The sequence below is a fragment of the Diadema antillarum genome, unplaced genomic scaffold, assembly GCF_040938485.1.
Source record: "Diadema antillarum isolate AM-2024a unplaced genomic scaffold, OU_Dant_1.0 seq00001265_RagTag, whole genome shotgun sequence".
In the NCBI taxonomy this organism is placed as follows: Eukaryota; Metazoa; Echinodermata; class Echinoidea; order Diadematoida; family Diadematidae; genus Diadema; species Diadema antillarum.
Window position 1 is genome coordinate 16,411 of NW_027272047.1, and position 27,975 is coordinate 44,385.

At 38.1% G+C, this 27,975-nt stretch overlaps 1 protein-coding gene across 1 annotated transcript; it reads right to left on the reverse strand.

Moving 5' to 3' along the window:
- Positions 1-218: 218 nt before the first annotated feature.
- On the reverse strand, positions 219-27,965 carry LOC139745450 (cholinephosphotransferase 1-like). The gene is made up of 8 exons (XM_071655839.1): positions 27,594-27,965; positions 24,874-25,021; positions 24,010-24,151; positions 15,356-15,440; positions 6,784-6,915; positions 5,500-5,658; positions 3,881-4,006; positions 219-812 (listed from the first exon to the last, which is right to left on the reverse strand). The coding sequence occupies exons 1-8, from the start codon at positions 27,849-27,851 to the stop codon at positions 651-653; spliced, it is 1,212 nt and encodes a 403-aa protein (XP_071511940.1). The 5' UTR covers positions 27,852-27,965; the 3' UTR covers positions 219-650.
- Positions 27,966-27,975: the final 10 nt, after the last annotated feature.

Here is a 27,975-nt window from a genome sequence, read left to right on the forward strand (position 1 = left end):
TATATGAAATAAACAATGCTGAAAAGGGAGGAGAAATTGGTTACTTCCTGATAGTTCATACTTATTTATTTCATTTATTTTAACTCACTTATCTATTTTCAGTACAATATATTATATCACAAGGAAGCACTGACTTGCACATATACGTTATGTGAATAGAACAAGGTTGAACATGTATATCTATAGAGGAATTTTTCTCAAAAATATCATGTGCATTTTACTCGCTTTGAGGAAATATTAGTTGCTCAGTACACTAAATAAGTTCTGCCATTTTCTACACTCTTTTCTATCTTTGATGTACATCTTGCGGGCCCTGGAAATAAGCAAGAACAACAATCTGTCAGAAGATATACTACAACCTGTGAACATTTTTTGCAAGTACCCTACCCCAAGTAACAAAATCACAATGACCGTAAACAACACAAACTTGAGTACATGGGACTCACAATGTCATGCGCATTTTAACAGGTTACATCACACACACAGCTACACTGAAGAACAAGCATTAAAAAGAACAGAAAGCAAAAAACAAACGAAATGAGGAAAGAGGGGGAGGTTAAAAACAACCCGAGAAGAGATCGTCCCTACGAACTGGCATGTGCGTCTGGAATTGCTTTCTTAATACTGCGAATTGCCACACCGCGGTCCGTTTATCGTGTGGCGAGCTTTGCCTGGCGACGTGTCGTGACCCCGACGCGTTGATCCAAGGGGGCGGGCTTGCTCGTGATGTCGAATGTGTAGATTCCTAGATGCTGGGAGATTTGCCTACAGAGGGCGATGCAGAAGCGGGACAGGTCAAAGACGCTCCACGCCTAAAAATTAAGATAGAGAGAAAAAAAGAAACAGGGACATATTTCTAATTAAAACATTTTTCCCCAAATCCAGACAAATGGAACATTGTTTGATTGTTCCTACAAGCTCACACGGAATCACACCTTCCTGAAATAACTTAAAGGGAAAGTACAGTATTGGTGGAGATGAGAATTGGGCTTTTAACTTTTTGCGAGATACCAAGAAAACACTTATTATATAGTACAGAGCATACCATTTTAAGAGGAATTCAAAGTTTATTTGATGAAAATCGGGTTTGGAATGACTGAAACATCCAAAAACAAAGTAAAACAAAGCAATCGTGATAAAGTGTGGGTCCCACACTTTAGGAGAATTGCTCTTTATTGATATCTCAGCCATTTCAAAACCAATTTTCATCAAATAAATGTTGAATTCCTTATAGAAAAAAACATGCTCTTTCATATTTCACGAGAGGTTTCTGATTATCTCACCAAAAAATGTTAGAAACCTGAAATTAGGTCTCAACCAAAACTATACGATCCCTTTAACTGCTACAATGGAAATAAACAATATGTAACATTAAATTTCTTGATTGCAATCACATCAGAAGTGAACTAATTCTACTGCACATGGATGTCAAAGCTTTGGATTTTGATTAGAATTTGGATTTGGATTTGGGTTTACAAAGGTTGCATTAAAAATAAACAAAAAACAAGAATACATGGTATCACATACGGTAAGTGTTAGACTCATGATTTGGATTTGGGTACATATCTGATATTAGTTTTGGATTTGGACTTGGATTTGGATTTCATGTCATTTCATTTCAGTAATTTCCACTTTCATCATTGGGTTTACAAAGGTTGCAATAAAAACAAACAAACAACAAGAATACCTGGTATCAATAACGTGTTGGAATCATGATTTGGATTTGGATTTAGGTATGTATCTGGTTTTGGATTTGGATTTGAATTTCATGTCATTTCATTTCAGTAATTTCCACTTTCATCATTGGGTTTACAAAGGTTGCAATAAAAACTAGAAATGTCGCAATGGCGACTGATGCCTCCGCCATAATGCATGATTCTCCCAATTGGTGTATAGTACAAAGTCTTCACAATGTGTGATGACAGTTTCACATAACTGGCAAAATATTGAAATGACAGGTTTGTCAGAAATATCTTGAATGTTCACTTTCCTTGAACTGGGTTTGCTATAATTGTCTAAGAGCGCAGGTACACATATTTGGGGAATTGAGAATTTTTACTTGACTTCTGACTGACCCTTTTATAAATTTATGCATTGAGTAATTTCCAAGGTATGAAGAAAGAGTGTAATTACTGTACAAAATATGTATATATATACAAATGTATATATATATATATATATATATATTTTTTTTTTTTTTTTGAGGGGGGGGGGGGGGCATTAAAACCTGGCCTTTGACCCTCACCCTTTGACCTTTGACCTTCTGGCTGGAAATTTCCCAGAGAATCTCCATTAGGTAATGCATGTATATATTAAAGGACAAGTCCATCTTCATATACGCAAGGATTGAGAGAATGCAGCAATATTAGTAGAACACATCAGTGAAAGTTTGAGGAAAATTGGACAATCCGTTCAAAAGTTACGAATATTTTAAGTATCTGCCCAGTCACTGCTAGAAGAAAAGACTACTACAGTGTATGATGTCACATGCGTACAACTATATAAGGAAAATAAAAAGAGAATTTCACAAAACTTTACTTTTTGAATAAAGTACACATTTCTTCGACTAACGTATGTTATAAGGGTAATGATATCCCCTTGCCTTCTGAAAGAGAGAAGTCAAGTGTTCTTTTGTTATGCGAGAAAAATGGAAAAATGTTGAATTTTCTTTATTTTTTCTTTATATCGTTGTACTCATGTGACATCACAAGCTATAGTAGTCTTTTCATCCGGCCATGACTGAGCAGAAACTTCAGAAATTCATAACTTTTTTATGGATTGTCCGATTTTGCTCAAACTCTCACTGATGTGTTCTACTAATATTGCTGCATTCACTCAACCCACATGTCCACGAAGGTGAACTTGTCCTTTAAGTTTTAAAACTAATAATGCAAGCATCGCATATACTAATATATGAGGAAAATAGTAAAATTTTGAGGAGTTGACCTTGACCTTTGACCCCCTGACTATTGACCCATGACCCCTAAATTCCCTAGATAACCCCTGCCAGTCAGTACATGCGTATGTACCAAGTTCCATGGAGATACATTGAACCATTTGCGAGAAAAGTGATATTGCAACATTTTCACCTAACCTTTGACCTTTTGACCTTTGACCTTATGACATGAAACTCTCTCTGGAGAATCTTTACGCAGTAGTAAATGTCTACACTAAGTTTCAAGAAAATACCTTCGGGCATTGCATAGATATGGGGGAAATAGCAACATTTTTAGCATTTGACCTTGACCTTTTGACCTTTGACCTCTTGCCAATGTCACTAAAATCTACTCAACTAATTGCCCCATCATACATCGTCCTTGGACCAAGTTTGGTGAAAGCTGCTTCATCCAGTTTTGAATTATCATGTAAACAGATACATTTTAGGATTTGACCTTGATCTTCGACCTTTGACCTCTGTCCGATTTCACTAAAAAACTAATCAAGTAATTGTCCCATCATACATCATCCTCTGACAAAGTTTGGTGAAATTTGATCTATCCAGTCTTGAGTTATCGCGTAAACGGATACAATTTCATGATTTGACCTTGACCTTTGGCCTTTGGCCTTTGGCAGATTTCACCCAAAATCTAATCAAGTAATTGCCTCATCATACTTTATACTTGGACCAAGTTTGGTAAAATTCCAGTCAATATCACTCAAGTTATCGCATAAACGAAAGCGGACGGACGTACGGACGGACGGACAACCCGAAAACATAATGCCTCCGGCACCACTTCGTGGCGGAGGCATAAAAAACACAACAACAAGAATACGTGGTATCAAATACATGTCGGAATCACGATATGGATTTGGATTTGGATTTGAAGGAGGAGGAGGATATAAGAGTGTACAAGAAGGGGATTGATCATTGTAAACTCACCAGGGCAAGCCAGAGCACTCGGTCTTCTGACACGAAGGTGTCCAAGTATTGGTTGATGAAAAGAAGACCTGGGGCGATGAAGGCAGTGTCTAAGAAGTTCATCCCACTTTTTGTCATGTGTGCAATCTGGGAAAATAACAACACAGAAGGAACATGGATTTTGAAAAAAAGATTTGTTCTACCAAATTCTCAGTTTTTAAACATGTTACTTGACATGATGAAATTATAACAAGGTTTCTAAATTGTTCATTTTGAAATGTCTTAACATAGTTTTTGCTTCATTGAGAATATGGTGATTATGATGATAGTACTAATCAATACTAATCATCAATATTACTGCATTCATAGTCAACATCATCATTATCAGCATTTGTTCAATATATCACTACTACCACTAGAGCCACTATTTCTGCTATTACACTTCGTACTACTTCTAGTACAGCTTCTATCACTGTTACTACTATTACTAATACAGTGGAAACTCGATATAACGAGATGGTCGGGACCGAGTCGTTTTCCTCGTTATAGCTGATATCTCGTTATATCAGTAGGCATAAAAGAAAGCATAACATAAAGACATTAATTTGCACATGTGGGACTACCCATCATCTTTCAATCAATACTGATAACTTGGTAATGTGTGTGAGGGAATTACTCACCTTTATGGGTAGGAAGACGTTTTTCGCCAATGAAATCCAATATAAAGAATGTGTTTCTTAATTGCATATGTTTGAATTTGTAAATTTGGATAGCTTGCGATTGTGTCAAGATGGTCTGTGGATTGGTATGTGGTTATGGCAAGCGTGTGTTGTGTTTTGAAAGCTTGAATATGGTCTCTGCACAATGCTGTGTGTGTGTATGTGACACATTCTGTATAAAATATGTACCATGGTACATTATGACTGCGTGTGTGAAGATGGGGAATTCCCTACATAGAAAGCCAATCACAGCATCAGATTGTCTTACACCTACTAAACGTCATGATGATGTCATGTATATGCATACGCCCGTCCCACCACATTTTCTGCATGTATCAGTGCGCACACACACACACATACACGTACAACATGCGGTGCTAGCTGGAGTGCACTGAAGAAATATGTGTGTACAAGACACAGTTTTTGGCGCATCGATCGAGCTTTACAATCTCGGAACATGATAGCACGGGCGAAGTAAAGCTTTACCAGAAGACATTTTGCTTTACCTCGCTATAACAGGTTTGATTGGCTATGTTTTTCTTTGTTTGGAAATCACAAAATTTATCTCGTTATAGCAGTTATTTCGTTATAGCCGATCTCGCTAAAAGAGTAGCATTTTACATAGATTTGTGTGGAAGGAAATTTGGGACCAGGAAAGTTTCCTCGTAATAACCGATATCTCGTTATAGCAGTGTTCGTTATACCGAGTTTCTCCTGCATTACCACTACTACTATTGCTACTGCTGCTGCAACTACCGGTACTAAAAAGAGATTTGGATGGTCTACTGCATACATTTGTACCTAACCAATCCAAAAGCACATCTTTAGCCAGTTTCTATTAAAGATACAAGTACATTGTACATCCAGCACTACAAGTAACTGCACACACGGGCTGCTACGAAGAGTTTGGCTGAAACTCACCACCAGCTTAATGGTGATTTTAGCTGCAACCAAGCCAAAGACGATCATGTAGATGCAGGGTTGCCGCTCAAAGATTCCCGTCTTGGACTTCTGCCAGATGGCAAAGGCGAGGAGGATGACGGATCCGATGTGGAAGAACGGTGCGATGACGCTGGTGTCCTGAAAGAGAAAAAACAAAACAAGTTTCCTGTTCATCTTTTGATTCTGTGACAAACAATTCTTCTCAGGCATCTCTCCCGACCCCCAAGCTCCCTCGCTTGACTCCCTTAATCAACCTTGCTTAATTTGCCAGGAATTTCATAAGCATTCAGCAATTTGCATGTCCAACCTTGACCTACGCGCAAAGTCAGCGAACCCACCTGTAGCAATGTGCCTCAGTCCAACTGGATCATACGTAGGAAATGGATTATTCCCCCCCCCCCCCATAAATTTCACAAGATGTCCATTCCATAATACAGACATGTATCCAGAAGTTACTGCAATTTTTGGATGACCTTTGACCCTCAAATGACAGTGGGGTCAAAGTGACATCATGTTGCATAACTCTAACCCAATGCTAAATAACTTCTACCTATCAAGCTCCTAATGGTCTTACTCATCTTGTATTCATTATTTTCACTCTTTTTTCATGTCAACTTCACCTAGGAGCACATATTTCAGGAACATGACTATGCCTATTTTGAGAAAGCTTTCTTGAACAGTCACTGCGGTAACAGTGACAAAACGTGGAGAAAAAGAAGAGAGCTATACTGTGTATTGATATCTTGATGACTAATGACTACACCATATGTTTATACTAAACACAGTGTTTACAAGTTTGCAATCACATGAGTCATGTGCACCACAGGCTCTGGTTTGTGAGGCCACAAATTTTGGCTTTTAATGAAAAAAATTTAGACCACACCTCCTACTTTGTTTTATGATGCTTTATTTCTACTTTCTTTTTTGATGAACCTTATACTTTATGAAAAATTCCTGAGAAAGCATGTAAAGCCTTTGTTTGGGTTTTTATATTCATTTTTTTCATAATAATGATAATCATACTAATAATAACGATATATTAATCTATAGAGTGCAAAACCTACAGACATATAGTCTTCTGTGCTGCAAAAGCTTCTGATGTACTTGATGATAATAGATAGTTAAATGAAAAGATTTATATGCTTTAAGTCGTGATTTACACACTGCTACAGTTGGGGATTTCCATAGATAGATGGAAACTCTTATTTATAACTTCATTATCCTAGTTGCAATTCTCTCGTCTAGGAAAGGGAGGAGGCTTACTGCAACTGTTGAGCCATTGCGACCTTTGCCGCCGCCGAATATGATGCGGCCGTAGTTGTAGATGCTCATGAGGCTAATTGACAACCCAAAAAGGCATGTCACCACCTTTAGCTCCATATCAAGGACTGGCACCTGTAAAGGACAAACCAACAAACAATGACAAAATGGCAAAACAAACTCACAAGACCAGGAAGAAATCTACAAATCAAAATGTAGCGACTTTACAAAAACGTACTACTTTAAAAGTGAAAGCATAAACAATAAAGAAGCCTTCAGGAGCAATAAAGAGGCAAAAACAACAATGAAGAAACTTTTAACAAACTTGTGGAAAAAAAGGACAGGGAAGGATAATCATATGTGAATGCTATGAAGAAATTATCTTCATTTGTATCTATTGGTTTTTGTATGTGTCTGTTTGTCTCTGTTTGCATTTATGAAGATATTTTCTCATGACATATGAAAGTCACTTGAAGGTTTTGAGTGTAATTTTGCTTGTGTTTTGTGTGTGTGTGTGTGTGTGTGTGTGTGTGTGTGTGTGTGTTTTGTTTTGTTTTGTTTTTTGGAGGGGTTGACATACAAAGCTTTGAAAATTTATATTCTGGTTGGGTAACCAGATTAAAGGGTGAAGTCATGAGTTACCTTCAATGGCAAATGAGACTTTGAAGGCATTTCATTTTCCCAAAATTTATGAATTAAAGAGATCACTTTTTTTTTTCTTCTTGTAGATCGTAACTGGAGCCTTGTGAAACTCTTGAGTCTACTCCCATCTGTGTTTGGACACATAGTGTATGCATGCATGCACACCCATACACTCACACACACAATCCCATGCACACTTCCAGACAAGGGGACCATATATCATCCTAGTTGAATAAACAGCTACCTGTAACTTGCACTGTGCAAAGACAAATTATCTTTTATACAGTGAAAATGTATGTTATGCAGTAATATTGTGTGTCCTATCTAGTGAAATCACTGCCAGTTAGTACTACTAAAACCTTTGTTTATAATGGTAGTTGCATGCACTTCAAATACAAATTTCTCAAGTACCTGAAATAAGGCATGTGGAATTTGTTTGTAAGTAACACAACAGCCATTTTAGTTAAAATTGTCATCATTATCATTGCATTTCTCTTGTTGTTAATAAAATCATAAATTACAAGTATATATTATTAAAAAGAAAATCATTATACCTTCACTATCATCATTATCACTTACAAAATTTATTGGGATGAATGCCTTTCTCGTCTCAATCTCATTCTCTTGTGTCAAGAAAATTCACTCTCTTGTGTCAAGAAAATTCACAATGCATACGTGTACATCAAACCCCAAAAAGGCAATAATTTTCAATATAGAATAACATGACCAGAAATTTATATTTTGTTTTGACCAGCATCTATCATGACTCATAAATTCAAATGTGAATCCACACAGGCCAACAGTCCCCAAATTTACACAAATTTGGGTTCTTCATTTTTATTGATATTCTAAAATAAGATAGCACAATGCAATCTTGTTTCAGACATTAAAGGTCCTGTTTACCTTTGGGAGCAGTGATTTCAAAAATTTTCAAGATATCACACTTAATGCATATATTAACATGTGTGCAGTGTACATGTAGGTCTGTTGTGTCACAGAACATCCTACGATATAAAATAAAACCTAAAATGAGATATCAGTGTTTTTCTCAATAAATCGTAACTGTAGACTGCTTTAGTAGTTGGGAAACATTCTTATTATAACTATTGTTCACATTTCGTATATTTAACCATACTTAACATCAATTATACTGGTTCAAATTTTTACATTCACTGTTTCTATCGCTAACTCACATTTTAGAAGTATTTTGAAGCACTAATGCTGGAGTTTTGTTTTATCTGCAAATGGTAGATTATGCCTTTGAATTCCCACCACGCATACTGTAAAAGTGGATATTTTCGCGCGATTAATTTTTCACGCTCGGCCCGGTAAGAAAAGTTTCGCGTGTTTTTAATTCCGCGGAATCAAGACCCTAGTAAGTAGGGGAACATATGGCAAGCACAAATATTTGCGTGCTTTAATTTTCACGCTAGTTTCTCATTGCGCGAAATGCGCGAAAATTTCAACACCGTGAAAATTTCCACTTTTACAGTAGACCACAAGTCACCATACACATGTTAGTCATCCCATCCAATTAGATACCGCCCGAGTCATTCGTATCATTGCTGTAAACAATCACTAAATCACTTTAAAATGCAGGTACACTGTAGTCACGAGCACATCAAGCAGCTTTTGGGATAAGAACACCACTCATCAATCAACACCAGCTGTCTAGCTGTGAAGGTACTTCAACGCTGTCACAGTGTGTGTGCCCAGAACCCTAATATCTCTGTGTACTCGTCAGTCAAATACAGCTCTGTAAATTAATCAATTAGTTATTACATACATGAATGATTGCAAAATAAATGGATAAATAACAGGCATGAGACAGAGAAAAGTTGAAAAAAGAGGAGAAGAGTTTGCGAGGGAGCGAAGCGAGCAAGCTGCGATGGAGCGTAGCGACCGAGCGGGGGGAGGGTGTGGGAGGGGGGTGTCCCCCCTGCCACGGTGAGGACTTTTTGAAATTCAAGGTACGAAAAAACTCATTTTAATGCATTTTACAACTGAAATTTACTATTGTTATGAGGTACATTTTACAGAGAAACAATGTGATAATTGAACTCATAAATGACACTTGGTCAATTCCAGCGTAACGGACATGACATTCAGACCACTTTTTTGGGATTCAAACCATCACACAGTGAAATTTGGAGTCTCCAAAAGATTCTAATTGAGTTTATCAGGCACATTTAAGTATATGTAACATACACAGAAAATTTCATGGAAATTTATCAAGTGGTTGTTGAGAAATTGCATTTTTAGCGAGCGTAACGGACATGACACAAAATGGACAAGGCATTTTGATCTACTTACCATTATGAAAATTCCTGTGAATTTTTGGATAAGATGCAGCTGGTTTTGGTCTTGATTAAACCTTTAGGTCATGCTTTACTCATAAAGTCCTAATTTAGAGTAGTTTTACTGTTCATTCTTTTTTGATAGTTTAAAATATTGCGTAACGGACATGACACTTCAAGTGTAACGGACATGACAGTTTTGTCCACTTTTTGTAAGCTAAGAGAATTTTTTTATTACGAGGTATAGCAGATATTCAATTGTTGGCATAGTAAGGTTAGAACATAGGGACACACATCATAACTGCAATCATGTAATATTTCTTATATTTATATCATTTTACGGGGGTTAGTCTTTTTATATTTTTAAAAAACAAACAAATATAAAACAAATTCGCTCCTGCACCAGCTAGCTACAATTAGTGAGTAATTTCCAGTTACTACCACCCACCAGAGCAAAACAGGACATATTACTATCTTATACTATGGTTATTTTTTTCTTAGTGGCCTAATATTTGATACTTAATATTATACACTAGCGTAACGGACATGACACCTTTGTAAAGTGAACCATATTTTCACTTCTTTGTTTAAATATAAAAAGATTAAAATAACTGCACTCTGCTAACTACATTATGTTCTTGAACAAAACATCAAAAAGTCCTTTCTTTGCAGGTTTCAGTGATCTAACAGCTACTCTAAAGCACATGGAGTACAATGCCCAGAGTACCACAATGGCATACATGTACAACACAGAAGACCATGTCTCCATGTCTGTGGATAGGCAAAGAAAACAAAATGAACCAGATCTGTATGAAATAAAAAGTTTGAATACAACATCATTAAAATGCACTCAGGATTGCATCAACTTTTGTGCAATGAAAGAGGACCACAAAACTGTTTGGTATGATTATCAAATTAGTGTGATCATCTGAAAGAAATAAGGTATGTTTATTTCATTTCTGCTAAGTTCTTTCATTTGGCGAATAGAATCATCCTCTGTTATCCAATCTTGGATAGACTATTGTTGAAACTTCCACTCCTAGTACCAGTTCTTTATCATTGTCAACAAATGCTTTCTTTTCTTGGCTAGATGTGAATGATCAAGCCCCCTTTTTTTCTGAGAATTTTCACAACATATTATCCATTTCCAAGTAGAGTGGTCACCTGGGCAACAAAAGTATTTCTTGTTTTCTTTACGGCAAATTCAACTCATACAAATTGTATAATCAACTTATTGCTTGCTTAGGCACTTCTTAAGGCTTGCCAGAGTGGTGTACTGGTTACATTATTCTCACCAGCTTGTGAGAAGGACTTGTTAAAATACTGGATGCTTTCCCTACCAACTGGTTGTAACTGATTATACAGTGTACCTTACAGTGGATAACCATTTCTCATAGCATCTCAAAATTGTGCTTTTTGTACGATGCTGAGTGCTGTCATTTATATATACCAACTGGTATATCCCTTGGCATAGAGGTTGTACATCTAGTTTAGTTGTATTGATGAAATGGATAGGCAGCATTCAGACCGACTTTCTCTGACGACAGAGCTTCATGACTTTCAACATGCTTAATAAAGCAAACAATTCCATTCTCAGCCCTCTTGGCAAGTGATATCTCATTAACGTGCCACTGAAGGTGTGGATTTATAGAGTCATAGAGATGAGAGAGGTACATTTGATTGTATGGATGCAGTACAAACTTTTTTTTTTTTTAATCATGAGGCAACACCATCATTGAAGACATTGATGCTGGTGACATTTGGATACTTTGTTGCTGTATCATCAGTGATCATGCTCATTGGATGCACAAGGATCCATTTGTGCAGGAGTTCCTAGCTGTTGTGTTGACTCCATGGTGGATACGTGTTAAATGTGGTCTACAATGTTCTTATATGTAGAAAGTGCTCATTTTAAGTATAAAAGGAAAGGCCAACAGTGAAAACTCCATTGTCTAAATACTCCTTGGAATGACAGCTGTTGTTTATCAGTCAGGATTACAACAGGTGGGAATGGATCAAACCGGTGTAACAGGGTACCAAGATCATCTGAAATCAACAGTCTTCCTGTGGCAGAAAGCAAAGTCTGCTTGTTTTTGTTTTATTGAGTGATGTGGAGACTTAATTATTTACTGAAGTATAGAAATGTCCTACTATCCTCAAGCAATTAAAACTAATCACCACCCTGTTTCACTGGGCCACAGTGTTATTTCTGCCACTTGTCTTATATGAGGTGTCATGTCCGTTACGCAAAGTGTCATGTCCGTTACGCCATTTACAGGAAAACTAGAAGTGGTATAGAAAAGTGGTTTCCACACATGCAAGGGGATTCAATCCTAACATAGAAAATGAATTTCCAGCAACTTCACACTAATTTCCTCTTGGCTATGAAAACTTATAGTAAAAAACGTAACGGACATGACACTTCAAATGTTATAGAAATCACACAACTTTGAGGATCAATGGGTCAAAAACTGATGAATGCTAAGGAAGTTGGTTGTGATTTTCCATTGATATATACACTGGACTATAATTTAAAAGCTGAACAAGGCCTCTAGGACATATCTGGCCTTCTTTAGAGACTGGAACACTAAACTCTATAAAAATAGCCAAATTTTTGTGTCATTGCAACATATCATACAGTATTTTCATTGACTGAGAAAAATACCAAATTTTGTAATAACAAAGGTGCGACCAGTGAAAAATGAAAATATATATGTTACTTTTTTAGAATATTTGAGAACTTAAGTGAAACTCAAAACTTCATTTTTTCACTAAAGTGAACATTTCTCATGGAATTGCCCACTTGCAAAATCTAAAGGAAGGAATAGTATGCTTAACTGTTGAATACCTAGGACCTACTCAAATGTGAGGTCATAATAAATCACAGTAATGTACACCCAGGTGACGTCTTGCTGGATTCAGTTCATACGGGTACAAAAAAAAAAAATCACAGCTTAGCATTGCCATTGTTGGCTGTCTTTACCTCAGTCCATTAACAGTTTACAGTGCGCAGACCAGGCAAAGTATTGCTGATCTTGTACTTGGTCCATGTAGTCTAGTAGAGAATCATGTACCATGGTATGTAAGAGAGCTGAAAATAAATCATACATGCAGCTCAGCACTGTTGACCGTCTCTACGTCCATGCAACAGCTAACTTAGACTGCCTATAATACCTTACAGGAGGTACAAAAATTTGTAGACCCGGTTAAGTCCATAAACATTTTCTCGTTGAAGAAAGAAATATTCTCACCGGTCCACAAAATCACGATGACAAATGTAACGTTAGGTCACGCCAACGTAATCAGCGGGATACAAAAGCAGCGCATCGCGTTGACCGAAAGATCGGTCTGTATCTGTCCGTCGGGGAATGTTCCGCGGAGACTGCGTCTGGCTTCACGGATCCCTACGGAGGTCTACGCATCGCGTAGACAGAAAGATCCGTCTGTCCGGAGGACTCTTTTATATTTTGCCATAACGCTGTCCTCCGTATACGGAGGAGATCCGTGAAGCCAGACGCAGTCTCCGCGGAACATTCCCCGCCCGACGGACAGATACAGACCGATCTTTCGGTCAACGCATCGCGCTGAATGCTGCGGCAGCATGCATGCCGAAGCTCCTTGATAGTAATGATACACGTAATACGCAGTTACAGCCTCACGTGTGCATCATATCACACCACACTGCAAGCTACACTAGCAGTGGCGTATCTGGGGAAAACGGCGCCCGGGGCAAGCGCGAAAATTGCGCCCCTAATTTCTGAAAAAGTGTTCCACCCCAACCCCATCCCAGTAGGGACTTTAAACACAGTCCACATGATGTACTTTTTCAAGCACTTAAAAGGGGTCTTTTTGAGGGTGATTTAAATGTAATGAATGTTGATAAATTTTGGCGAGCGAGCGCAGCGAGCGAGCCGAAAATTTTTGTATTTCAGCTTACAAAACATGGAATTCTTGTCATTTTTTGCTTATCAAATTTTACAATTCTAATAAAGATATAGTGACGGCCTTATAGATAACGATTAATACCAACAAACTGAGGACTTAGAAAAACTACTCTAAATTAGTACGCGCAAGTGAGCCGAAATGTGTATATTTCCGCGGCATCATCACGATTTGTTCTTATCTCTTTTTTTGATAAATTTTGGCGAGCGAGCGCAGCGCGCGAGCCGAAAATTTTTGTATTTCAGCTAACAAAACATGGAATTCTTGTCATTTTTTGCTTATTAAATCTTACTATTCTAATCAAGATATAGTGACGACGATAACGATTTATACCAACAAACTGAGGACTTTAAAAAATACTCTAAATTAGTACGCGCGAGTGAGTCGAAATTTGTATATTTCTGCGTCATCATCACGTTTTGTTCTTATCTCTTTTTGGGGGATAAATTTTGGCGAGCGAGCGCAGCGAGCGAGCCGAAAAACTTTGTATTTCAGCTTACAAAACATGAAATTCTTGTCATTTTTTGCTTATTAAATCTTACAATTCTTACAAGATATAGTGACGACCCAAACTGAAGACTTTAAAAAATACTCTAAATTAGTACGAGCGAGTGAGCCGAAATTTGTATATATCCGCGTCATCATTACATTTTGTTCTTATCTTGTTTGTTTTGGGTTGTTTGGGGGCTTTTTTGCGCCCCCAACCCCCCCCCCCCCCCCCGTATGTTCGAAACCGTTGGTGCCTTCTTTTGATCCAATTGGCAATCGCTTCAGAACGAAAGAAATGGCAGCCGCTGCTCCGTGAAACATTTGCCTGCTAAATATAAAGTGACATGTGTGAACACAATAGACATTGTCATTTTGTCCATGTCATCATCACGTTTTGTTCTTACCTTCTTTTTTATATAAATTTTGGCGAGCGAGCGCATCGAGCGAGCCGAAAATTTTTGTACTTCAGCTTACTTACAGAACATGGAATTCTTGTGTGAACACAATAAACATTGTCATTTTGTCGGCGGCATCATTTTTTTTTTTTTTTTGGTCTTCTTTTTTTTTTTCTTCTTCTTCGTTTTTTTTCCTTTTTTTTTTCTTCTTCTTCGTTTTTTTTGCGCCCCCGGGGAGTGGCGCCCGGGGCACGTGCCCCCCTTGCCCCCCCCCCCCCCTAGATACGCCACTGTACACTAGTATAGTAGCTACAAGTTGATCGACACGCACGTTTCACATCCATTTCACGCATGAAACATGCAACATCGCACAGCTGCCCACTGACAAAATGCACTCATCACCATTCACACACGGCGAGATATGGTGGCTGCAAAAAAAAAAAAAAAAGAAAAAGAGGAAAATCACGGAAATTTTCCCGACTGTGTATTTTCTAACCAGAATTTCAAAATCCGCGGAAATCCGCGGATCCGCGGAGAAATCTCATGCCTGAAATAAGAACAAAGAATAAAGAATAAACAAGTGAATAAATACATGAATTAGCAACAAATGTAATACATAAATATGAAAGTATAAATACACTTTACACAGGTAATACTCTATAAAAATACATTAATACACAAATGAATAGATGTGTACAAATTAGGAGGTAAGTAGATTATTCAGTAAATGGATTTAAACAAAAGCTCTATATCTTAACATCTTTATCAATAAAAAGGGGTCAGCCACAAAAAGGGAACACAGTATTTTACCTGCATTTTCCAGAAATCTCCTCCTTGGATTGCAGTAATGATGTAGACTGTACAGAATACAAGTTGACCTTCAGTGACGTCCACTCTGTATCAGGGAAAGTCAGAAAAATTTTGTTGAAAGATAAATTTATGTCGGGCTAAAAAATGAAAATATAACTTATGATATAGAGGCATTGGTGCAAATGTGAGATCAAGGCAGTAGATAAAAGAATTTTAAGCAAAATACTGTAAAACCACAAATTTTTGCAAATTGGTGCGAATGGCCTTTTTCGCAGCGTGACATTATTTTTTTGTGAATTGTCATTGGCATTCAATGCATATTACAAGAACTTTTTTGTGCATTTTAATTTCTCGAATCTTGGCTCTCAAAAAATTTACAAAATTAACCCAATCAGGACGAGTCCCGAGTATACTCAGGCAGGTGTCTATGGGAAATGCATGTTGTAGCAAAATCAGACCATCCTCAAAGGGTTAAAATGTGTGTGAACATTTCTCGTTTTACAGTTACTATTTTTAAGGAAAAGAGAGCTTCTGAGCAGTGTGAGTGTCAGCAGATCCTTATGATATTGTATTTTTAAAATCTAACATTGCCTCTTATGAAGGCTTCAGTCATTTTGGTCAAGTGACATCAATTCTTTCTGTCAATTGATATCATATTTTACTCTGGGTGGCCTTGTTAGAAGTCATACGTAACACTTTTTTCCAGAGTTCTGCCCTTGAATATAGATAACAAAAACAAACAAACAAACAAAATGAATGCATAATTGCATGAACATGAAGGTACATTTTGTACATTGTACTCGCTGACAAGGTGTTATGAGAATGAAAGAAATAAACACCAAAACAAACGAAACTTGAGGGTGAGATTTTCAACAAGACTAGTTATTATAAATTCACTAGCCCCGGGCAACTAAAACTCACTTTTCGGCAAGTACTACGATGTATGAGCATTTGCTTCTTAAAATGTACTGTATATTCTCTTGTCTGAATGTCCATACAGTTAAGCAGCAGAATAATTTTCATATTGTATGACTACTGTACCATGATATTGGCCTACGAGTACCACACAAAACTTACAATGTACACCAATTTTTAATTAATGTTTCAATTTACAAAACTTCATTTCATCTCCATCATAATAAAAGATGTTGCTAGCTTCTTTTTCTTCTTCTTTTGAATTTCTTCCTCAAGATTCTTTATTTTCAAAACAACTATGATGTTCCTTGTACAGAGATCAGTTCATTTAGCCAAGTGATAGAAATATCTTTGATAGTTTTGGTGTGTTTTGTTTGTCTTTGCTTGACACTTGAGAAGTATCACAGCACTCTGGACCTTTGAAACTCACACAACTTGCAGCCCTTTATTGTTTATCCTTGACCAGTTTATGCTCTTACTACAAGCATGATGGTGTTGAATGACAGGCCTGCACAAAGTTGGCATCTACACAAACAAAATAGTGATCCATTGTATGGAGGTATGGCATAGAGAAAATTATGCGGCAAACCGCTCCACTTCCTTGAAAGACAAGCAGAAATGGATATGTCCCAGGAAGGTCAGCCTTTTGTCAATTTTACTCACGCCGCCGTATGCACCACTGTCTGAAAATATGACCCCTTTATACTGACATCAATTTGAACCACATTAAAATAAACCTATTTATTAATATCAACACAAATAGCAATTTTTGACCAAGTGATATTACATATGTCAACACTTGTATTAACAATTCATAGACCTGTACACACTCTGTGTGTCTGTGTCTGAGTGTAAAGGTGTTTGTGTAGGGTATAGCAAAAAAAAAAAAAGTACAATGATAGCCTTTATTCTGGTGTCATGCTTATGAAATACAAGTGGAAAAAATCTTGTTAAAATGATACAGCTCCCAACAAAAATATGCGTTCATATGTGCAGGTGTATCATGCATGTTTTTGTCTTTTTTAAATTTTAATTCTTGAGTGCTACATTTATTTTCTGTCCATGGATTTGTGTGTGGGATTTGTGCACATTTGACCTACTGGCATAGAAAGGGTTAACTAATCCACCAACTGTCAGCTGTCTACAATGCACAATTTATCAATCATCGTGAGCAAGAGAAGCAGAATTCCAATCTGTTTCTGAGTACTGTACATACGTCAAATATTTCGCGAGGTGTTTTTTTTTTTTTTTCACGAATTTCGCCAGTCAGGTGCTATTTGCGAAATTAAAGACACGCGAAAATATTGACTCTGATCCCGATGTGAATGTGACTTACGCATGTACACTTCTTCGTTCAGTACAGGACTCCACAACTGCGAATTTAATCACTCGTGAAAAATCGTTGGGAATTCCCGATTCGTGAATATTTAGACTCGTGAAATATATATATATGGCGTATACAGTAACTCCTGCATCATACCAAAATGATACTTTAGAACAATTCAATGTTAGTTTAACAGTGTTCATAAAAGTGCTCTGTTCTGCAAGCCAAGGATATTTGTCCTGACTCATTACAGAGCTACCAAGTCTCACGCATTCTGCGTGAGACTCAAGCATTTAGGGTCTGTCTCACGATCTCACGCATCTGGTGAAGTCTGCAATTTGGGCCAAAAATAAGGAGCATTGCTCAAAGGATTAAAGTGATAGTTGCAATTGAAGGTATATTTCCCTTTTGCCTTTCAAAATTAGTAAAAAATAGTCACTTAAGTATGCACCAGATCGCATCATTAAGAGCTAATAATTTGAAAAAGCTCCCTACCATGGGAGGGGGACACCCTCCTCGTTCGTGTGCGCATGCGCGCGAGCGCCGAGATGCCGAGTCATAAAAATCTCACTCACAAAAGTTTTTTGAACTTGGCATCTCTGCTATACATACTGCACATATGTCTTTCTTGCTCTTCATTGATAACGTACATAGTATGTACATTGTATCTGTCCAAAATCTGCCTAATATCCATTCCATATTTCAGCAACCCTGTGATGTGAGAATTCCTTTGTGTTTGTTTTGTCTTCTGACAAGTGGCAAAAATACATTTATAGCCTATTACAACAGTATCTGCCCTTTATCACAGCTTGCGTGGCTATACAGAATATCATTGATTTTGATCACAAAGACATTTTACTGTGGGTGAGACTGCTTTCTTTGTTTCTAAACCTCAACTGAAGGGATGCAACCTTGAACAAGGATTCCACTTTGCTTTATGGTCATTTGTTGAAGAATAAAATCTAACCCACAGTTGCCATATTTTGGTGTTTGTGTTGGGGTGAGGGTACTTGTATGAAGACAGTGTAGATATTCAGAATAAGCGGATTAAAAAACACAAAATCTGAATCACTGATTTTGCAGAACAAACAGTCCTGTATTAAAGGGAAGGTATAGTTTTGGTTGAGATTGGGCTTCAAGTTTCCAACTTTTTTTGTTTTTTTGAAGATGATAAGAAACCTCAAATGAAATATGAAAGAGCATATAATTCTCTCCAGGAGGAATTCAAAGTTCATTTGATGAAGATTGGTTTGAGACAGCCATAACAAAGCAACCCTAATAAAAGATGAGACCCACCTTATATCACGGTCTCTTTGGTTTCATTTGGTTACAGATATCTTGTCAATTTCAAAACTGATTTTCATCAAATAATTTTTTTGTGGTCAACAATTCTTTAAAACTTTTAAATTCTGTTTAAAGGACAAGTTCACCTTCATAAACATATTTAATTTTTGTTACTATCCTAAAAATGATTTGTTTACTTCAGGCAAGTTTTGCAGGTAGGAAGCAATTGAAGAAAGGATGTATAAAACTTCTTCACTATACTTGTATCTTACAGCTTTGAGAATTACAAAATAACTATAAATTCATCACTATTTTTGTCAAGTTTCTCAAGCCATTACCTGGACAATAAGTGAAACATTTCATTTTACTATTTGAGATATGTGTCTTTAAAGTTAAGATATCAAAATGTCACAGTGACGCACAATCATGATCCCACATTTGGTGGAACTCAGACAAGAAAAGAAAAGATAAAACAACTGAAATGTCATGGACTGTGGTCAGATTGATAGATGGTTATTAGTCAGCACTGGAAGTAGTAGACATTTTGTTGGTTTGTTTTCACTTTGTTATATCATGTTCTCAGTTCCGTGCCATTGTCCTTTCTTACAAATGTACATATGACTGTCTATGCTTTGAACTGTAACATGTTGTTGGTATGTTGCTGGCTTTGACGGTTTGCGGTTAAAATTGATATGAAATACTGTAGTTGTAAAGCAAGATATCATCCACTTATAAATCCAACTTGCTTTAATCTATATTATAGCAAGCTCCCTTGATATCAATTAGAAATATTCTTTCACTGCAATATATCACTGACATGATATCCATGACATTGCTCATGGCAACTCTGTGTGTTTTTTTTTTTTCTCCAGGTGGCCTCTACATGTATTTCCTCACACACATAAAGTAACTCTGAACTAGCCTAAATCATTGCCTTGAGTCTTCGGGGGGGGGGGGGGGGGGGGGGGATGTAATTAAGCTGGTCTTTGGAACTGCCTGTTACCGTAGAAGGGGCAACCTGTGTTTCATACACCCATTGCCAACTCCTCTATCTATTATACATTTCAAACGAGAAGATATTATGTTGAAGACTTTGCACATATAGTAGCGGCCACCTGTCCACAGCATAACCTCTCATGCCACCTGAACTTGCCCAGCAAACTTGGTAGCAGTATTTCTGTGTATACTACTAGAGAATAAGTACTGTTTTATTGTGCACTATATACATACTCAGATTTGGCATTAGATGATGCAATAGCATAGGGTTTCAGGGATGGCCTGATTCATTTACTGCCCTCTGCACTGTACATTAGAAAACCCTGTTGTGTACTGTCTGGTCAATGAATAATAGGGAGCTTTAGATTTTGACGCGCGGACGTTTGAGCCGACGCTTGCGCTGGACGTTCTCCTCTCCCTGCGTCGTGTGGAAAAGTACATTGTAGCTTTAGATTACGCTGGGACGCAACGTATGAAAAATAAAATCACGCCCCCATATGATCAGTGCATGAGGAGGCTCTGTACGTTGCAAACTGTGCGGACATGAAAATAGCCCAGTACGCGTAGTGAAAAACTCAGGCGAAGCAAGCTAAAAATAGATTGACTTTACGCGCGCTACGAACTGTTTTTTTTTTCCTTAGAATGTTTTTTTTTCCTTTGAACGTCCGCGCGTCTAAAATCTAAAGCTCCCTATTATGTGCACAGAAGTGTACGTTCATTGAGATTCTGTGGCTGTGTGTGTACATTGATCACTGATAAAGCTGTACACAATTGGATCTAGATCATTCTTCTGCATCTTTCTCATCCTTACTATTCACTAGTCCTCTTTTGAAGTAAGTTTTCTATCCTTCTTGCCTATTTTAGTCTCACACATCACACCTCCCACCTTAAAGGGATGGTGCAGTATTGGTGGAGATGAGCATTGGGCTTTTAACTTTTTGTGAGATACCAAAAAACACTTACATAGTACAGAGCATACCATTTTAAGAGGAATTCAATGTTTATTTGATAAAAATCGGGTGTGGAATGACAGAAACATCAAACAACAAAGTAAAACAAAGCGATCGTAATAAATTGTGGGTTCCACACTTTATTAGAATCGCTCTTTTTTGGATATCTCAGCCATTTCAAGACCAATTTCCATCAAATAAACATTAAATTCCTCATAGAATTACATGCTCTTTCATATTTCATAAAAGGTTTCTCATTATTTCACCAAAAAATAATAGAAACTTGAAATTAGGTCTCAACCAACACTGTACAATTCCTTTAAGGCCAAGTAAAAAAAGAAACCAGTTTCTCGTCCTCGCGCGCATCGATTTTGGCCGCCGCATCGATTTTTTTACTATTTACTATTTTCAAAATGGCGCTGAAAATACCAAGAAATTCATAATTCTCGTCCCAGCCCGCTCCCCGCCCGCATCGATTTTCAGTTGCCGCATCGACTTTATTGATATTTACTATTTTTTCGGCCGCCGAAAAAAAAAAGATCGACAATTCACCTACCAATCGTGACGTCTCATTTCTAATTTTTACGCCTTGCGTCCTCTACTTAGCTGTAGACTGTAGTACAGCTGTAGCTTCTGTGTGTAGTGCGTATGTGTAATAACGCATGCATTTCACACTGCGAGCTCGGCCGATCGGCAAGAAGGAATGACCCACAAAGCAGTCGAACTGCACTGTTATGTATAGTTGGATGGGCGGCGCGGCGGGCCGGCCTACTGGGCTGTGATGTACAGCGCACTCGGTACGTCGTGAACGCGATAGCGGCAACATTTTTGCGAACAATCGCTGTTATTCCACGCATATTTCGCGCGTTGTTCGTATTTTTCCCCGTTTCTGATATTTTAAGCGGATGAATTGTACTGTACAAATGCTTGTGAGGATTGTACGGTATCGAGTTTGTATACATTTTCATGTCATTGTGACTATGTGCATGTGTGTGCAGTGTCGGAAGGTACGGTGCCAGCAGGACTCCCTGGTGCCAGTGCAGTGGCCGTGCCGCACCGTATATCGGCAAAGTGTGCGTGTTTTGTAGCTGTCCAGGGTCCCCATCCCCCGGTCTGTCACGGCGATACATTCTATTTTGCAGAGAAAATGAATGCGCTTTTCCAGCAAATGTAGAATTATTAAATGGGTGTATCTACAAAATAAATAACTTTTCCACGGATTCTGGTTTGTCTCGTATTTCTGCGGGATACTTTTCTTCACGATGTAAATTCACGGACACAGCCGTGAGTGGTATCATCTGTAGTGTGTACTGTTATACAATCATTCATCATCCAAATAATGAGTGATTATCAAATGTCTTTTTAGAACATGAAGAAACATCTTTAAACGTTTAATGCTAGAATGCCATATCAGTATCATTTTGACATCCATCTGCAATTGTACAAGCCAGTTTCCAGTTGAATGTGCTACAATTGTACTGTGAAGAACTGCAGATATACATACCAGCTGTGTGGACACAAAAAGTCACAAACACCAATAAATAAAGCTAGTGTTTTGAATATCATGGAATTTATTTCAGTCGTACATTTGTTGAAAGACATGTTTTATACCTGTTTCAATTAATAGCACAATACATCAGAATTGCAAGTACACTGGTATCAGAAAAGCCATTACAACACTAAATACCAGTATTAAGATGGTCATTTTCCCTTGACATCTGTAGTGGAAAGAAAAAGCAAATGTATTTCTGCATGCATGAAGTTTCATTTCAAGTATGGCACATATATCTATTTGTTTGAAAATGCACAGAGTGCAGGCAAGACGTACACTTGGGACCTGGTCTCATAACACAGCTACCAGAGTGATGTTTCATTTCATAAATTGAATATAGGAAATTGTAAAGCCCTCTCTCGTTACCTTTCTCAGAATTACCGGACGAGAAACACATATTACTTTCATTTTGACGATCCTTGAAAAAATAGTAAGATATCAAATAGTAAGGACCTCCCTCATCGCCTTGCTCAAAAAACCCGGACGAGAAACTACTTTCTTTTTTTACTTGGCCTAACATTCACTCAACTTATCACTGATCCGCATACATCTCATCAAATACGATATTAAAGGTCATTCTCTTTTGAACTTTTTACTTTCTATCAACTGTTGCCTCTCAAGCTAAAACATCACACAGTTTGAAAACTTTCATCTCAGAACACTTGACAATCATGTGGCTTGCACGACTCTTCCAACAACAAGCGTGTTACAAGTCTTTGTAAACAGGAAGCATCATATTAACACATACAATGCCCAGTCAGGTGCACAAAGAAACTTTTCCACAGCTTTGATATAACAGACTGTAAGACAAGGAAATGGTTATAAAACACACTGTATACAAAAGTATCTTAACCCGTTGAGGATGGTTTGATTTTGCTATGACACAAATTTCCCATAAACACCTGCCCGAGTATACTCGGGACTCATCCTCAATGAGTTAAATAATGCATGTACAGGTATGTACTGCATTTTTTGGGTTACTATGCCCACTAAATGTCTGACATGTGTTACTGTATTTTATAAGCTGTTATTTTTGCGTACAGATATTTACTCAAATGAGGAGCTCAAAGATATATTTGCAAAGATGTTATTTTTGCGATGACACTGACGCCATTGTAATATCTTTATGCACTATTACCCTAGCGCATGGCAATGTTTTCGTGTAGGGAGATAATTTTGCGATCCAAACTGAATTTCACAAAATTCAAAAAAATTGAATCCTCACAAAGATAACACCTTATACAGTACGTGTATGATCTCAAGTTCAGTACTACATGTACATTTTTTTGTTAACCAGGGCAGCTAAAATTCTTCCCTCAAAATCAGAGACTTTTATTCCAAAGAACAAAACAGTAACTACATTTGTAAAGTGCTCTTGTCACCTATTTAGTTGTTTCACGGCGCTTTCCATCAAATCGTCTCTGAAAACAAAAGTTTTACATCTTTATTTTTAAAGAGGATGAGGGAAATGTATACTTGCTAAATAGCCTACAGTACCCGATTCTCAATGGGCTAATCACTCTTCGAATAGGGATGATTTTTATATTATCTTAAAATTGTATCTAGACATGCCAGATTTATATGGAAGTTTTCAAGAAGTCTTGTGTATTAATCTGTATTCATGTTTACTCACCTTCCAAATTTGAGCGTGCCAGAAACATAGGTCTGCCAATGTGCTGTGTAGTAGAGAAACATTGAGATTGCCGCCAGCACAAAGTTAAGCCTGGGGTTGAAGCCTAGCTGCAGGGCCACCGATGCTGAGACTGTGACAAAGACTAATCCATCGGGGCAAGGAGCGAAAGACACGGGGAAAACAAAATATTTTCATTGTTTCATTCACATGCAGTTAGTCATTTCAAAACATAGCAAGGTTTTTACATTTACATGTAGTAAAACACGCCTCCTTATCAAGTAATCCCTACACAAATATCAATGAGACATGAAACTTGTCACGAAGACAAGTTAGGTGATACGCCAGATTTGATATTGATTGCAATTGATCTCTACAGATCAAAGCAGTATGTAGAAAAGTAAGCTGTGATCAGAAAAGATGGCAAAGTAAAAAAAAAAGGAAAAAAAAAAGAATAAGTATTTTCTCATTCACGTGCACATCTTAGTTTGGTATCGCCTAAATTTTTTTGCTATTGTTTATCTTTCAAAATGCTGATGAAAATATCAAAAATTTTTGCTTCATGTTCTTGTTGGTATCTTTTTGAGTTGCCTCATTAACTTTTTTTTAAAAATATACTTCTTTAGAAGTGGAGTTAGAATCTCTGATTATGCGTGCATATCATTGTTGTACAGCAGCTAGCCAAGATTAAGAATCAGGTTTCAAGGTTTCAAAAAACACAGAAATATAAATACATGTAGCTGGGACCTGCAAATTCACCTGGTTATACTGTATTAAGGGTTTTGCTTTAGAAATATCTTTTCCCTCCAATATGAGCACAGCAACAGAGCTCTTGTCTGATATAATTCCTGACGTGCTGAATTTTACCTATTGACACTGCATCGCAGCCGTGGTCGAAGAGCTCGCCAAGCTGCGTGCTGGAGTTGGTGCGCCTGGCCTGCTTGCCGTCGATGGCATCCAGGGACTGGTAGATGAAGAGACACAGTGCTGCGAAGATCAAGCTCCATGCTGGCGCCTGGTATCGGAGCGAAAAATTGGTTGAAGGGGGATTAGAAAGTGGAAGAGATTCAAAATGCATAACTTTTTTTCATTCACTGTGTGCAGATGGGATGCTGTAATCCCTGTAACCCAAAGTAGACAATGTATGGCAGCCTGTCCAGGGCAAGTAAAATTCACCATTGCCATTCACTGGACAAGTAAAATGGCAAGTAAATTACTAACTTGTACTATTTGTGGTATCTTTCTTTATGTGTATTGTACATGAGTCATCAAAATTTACTGGGAAGAGGTACATGTACTGTAAAACCAGACATTTTCATGTGACACTGTGGCTTGGTGTAATTACACTGTGTATCATCCACTGTGCAACAGTGTAACTCTTGCTTGGGACACTTTCCACTATGCCAGTTCTCGGTGTAAAATGCTGGGCACTAATGTACAGTAGTTTCATATCCAGATCTTCAATTCTACAAGACTCAACTGCACCAGAATCACAGAACATGCTAAATAGCCTATTTTCATTCACTCACTTGAAACTGTATAGTTTGAACCAAATTGGTTATTGGAAAGTGTCGTTATTGCTGTTGACTTTCATGTCACCGCTCTTCACGAGCCATTGCTGCGAATGCTGCCTGCACAATCTGAAACAGTTTACACAGCCGTCTAATGATATGCAACAAATCTTTCTCAGGTAACCATAAGCAGAAAATCAATGCACACAATGATTTTAAGCGGCAAGTTGAATGAAGTCAAATGAGAAATACAGTCCTGAAGCTAGATCGCACAAGACCACAGACAGACAGACATACACACATCGCAATAACCAATTTCTCTCAACTTGCTATGATCATTGCATCTTGATTTTTCGCTCCCTTTTTTAAAGTCAAATTGGCATAATATTGTAGATGGCTAACTTCTGCTCTAGATTGGGCAGGCAGAGTATGCCACTACAACAAGTATCTCCCCTGAAGAGTAAGCTTGTTTTGAGCATTGACTTGAAGGTCAGCGTTCATATTGACGCTTTTCGACAGCCGATTTAAAGCGAATTCACATGAGTAACTGGAAATAGGCTATTTACAATTGTAGCATATCCTGTACGTGATTTTGACGCAATTTTGTTTGGTAGAATTTGAGATTTAAAGCAAGTTGCCCATAATTTGACCATCGCATAATGTCGTAAAAAATTTGACTGCAGGCTACGTGTACACAGAAACCTAATGAGGAGTGCAGCGCTTTTGCATGCATTGAAATTTTTCCATTCTTTCCTTCATTTTTCAAAACAACCTCTTCGTGGCACACTGCACATTGCATTGGCGATATGAATATATGCATGAGCAGTCGCAATGTTTTTAGTCTTTGAACAAGGCCCTTTCGCTGTGTTGTGGTGAGCAAATGGGTTTCGAGTGAAATGCACCCAGCAGAGAGAGCAACCGGGCGCAACACAATGTCTTGCAACAAGTGCCTTGTCAAAAGGCTACACTGCTAACAGCTAGCGTAAATTTGGTGTAAATATTCTGAAGAGAATGGAAAATGCCACTAAACACAAAACAACAACAGCGCATGTGCACAGGTTTCTAATATATCAAAAAAGAACAGAACTTTGTCTTTCTCACAGATTGTGCTTCAAGCTTCACCAAATCAGCAATAAACATAATTTTGGACAGAAAGCCAGGGCCCATTTGTAAAGGGACTAACGTTACTTGAGGAACCAATTCATTTGCAGATCATATCACTAACAGTTAGTATACTTGGGTGACCCGCACCTCGTCATAGTTAACGTTTGCGCATATTTGAATCACATTTCGCCACTGAAATTCTTTGAAATCCAACTCACATACAGGAAAAATGCTGAAAATTCCAATGGAATCACAAGCTCACTGATCGATATCGAAAACTTGCAGCTATCGTCGTCAAACGCGAACGATGCGAAATAGCTGTGCGCTAAGGAAGGGGCCCGCAACTCGTCACCCGCGCTCCCATAGACAAAGCACGTAAAAGACGTGTGCGGGTGACCGTGATGCTCCCATAGACATACACGTAAAAGATGCGTGCGGGGACAGTGGTGATAGTTATAACACGTAGGGTCCTATTCCGATTAAAATTTCCGATTTTCGCGAAAAACTGTTCGGTTTTCACCAAAATTTGCTTGGCCCTGCCAAGTTTCAAGCATACTGAACACAGTCCCGGGCATAAATTTTTGTTTAGTGCGCTTAAAACAATTTTAAGCGGGGTGACGGTATTTGGGCCCCTGACGAGGTGCGGGTACCTCGCTATACTAGATTCTAGTAATACTAAATAGTATCAAGGGCATTTTGTTTCTATATTCTTGTCCAGAAAATGAATTCCTGGTCAATCATTTCAGAGTCCTAACTTACATTGAGAGCGCTGAGCTGCTCGCTCGCATGCTCCTCCACGCAAACAGCACTGGGACCAGCCCAAATGTCAGGGCTTAGCCTAGGCCTGATGATGAGCCGGGGGCGTGCCCCACGCGACGCCATCAGCCTCCGCTGCGCTGCTGCTGCAGCTGATCGAGATGGCTATTTTCAGGGTCAACCCTTCACAAGGTCAAATTTTCATTTTATATTTACCTCCTCAGTCGCCGATGGACAGTAGTAGACAAGAATAAGTGTAGATACTATATTTGCTACCAAACCGATAATGGTGATCGTATTCGGGGCGAGAGTTCGGGGAATTTGCTCCACTAACCAGCACCAGAAAACCTGCATCACCGGCTCGATAATCGACTTGCCCTCGGAGCTGTACTTGTGCTCTTTCAACCTCTTCAATTCCTGCTGCGATAGGACCTCCATGGACCTCAAACCGTCTAGAATTGGAGCTGGAGTCATAGTGTCGTAGTAAGCAGGTATAGTCGCTCAAGATGTTTGAGAAATCGCCCGATAGAAAGGTGAAATATTTACTTTTAAAGGCTGTGATCGCGTCCGTGCATTCGAAATGATCAAGACTCGAACA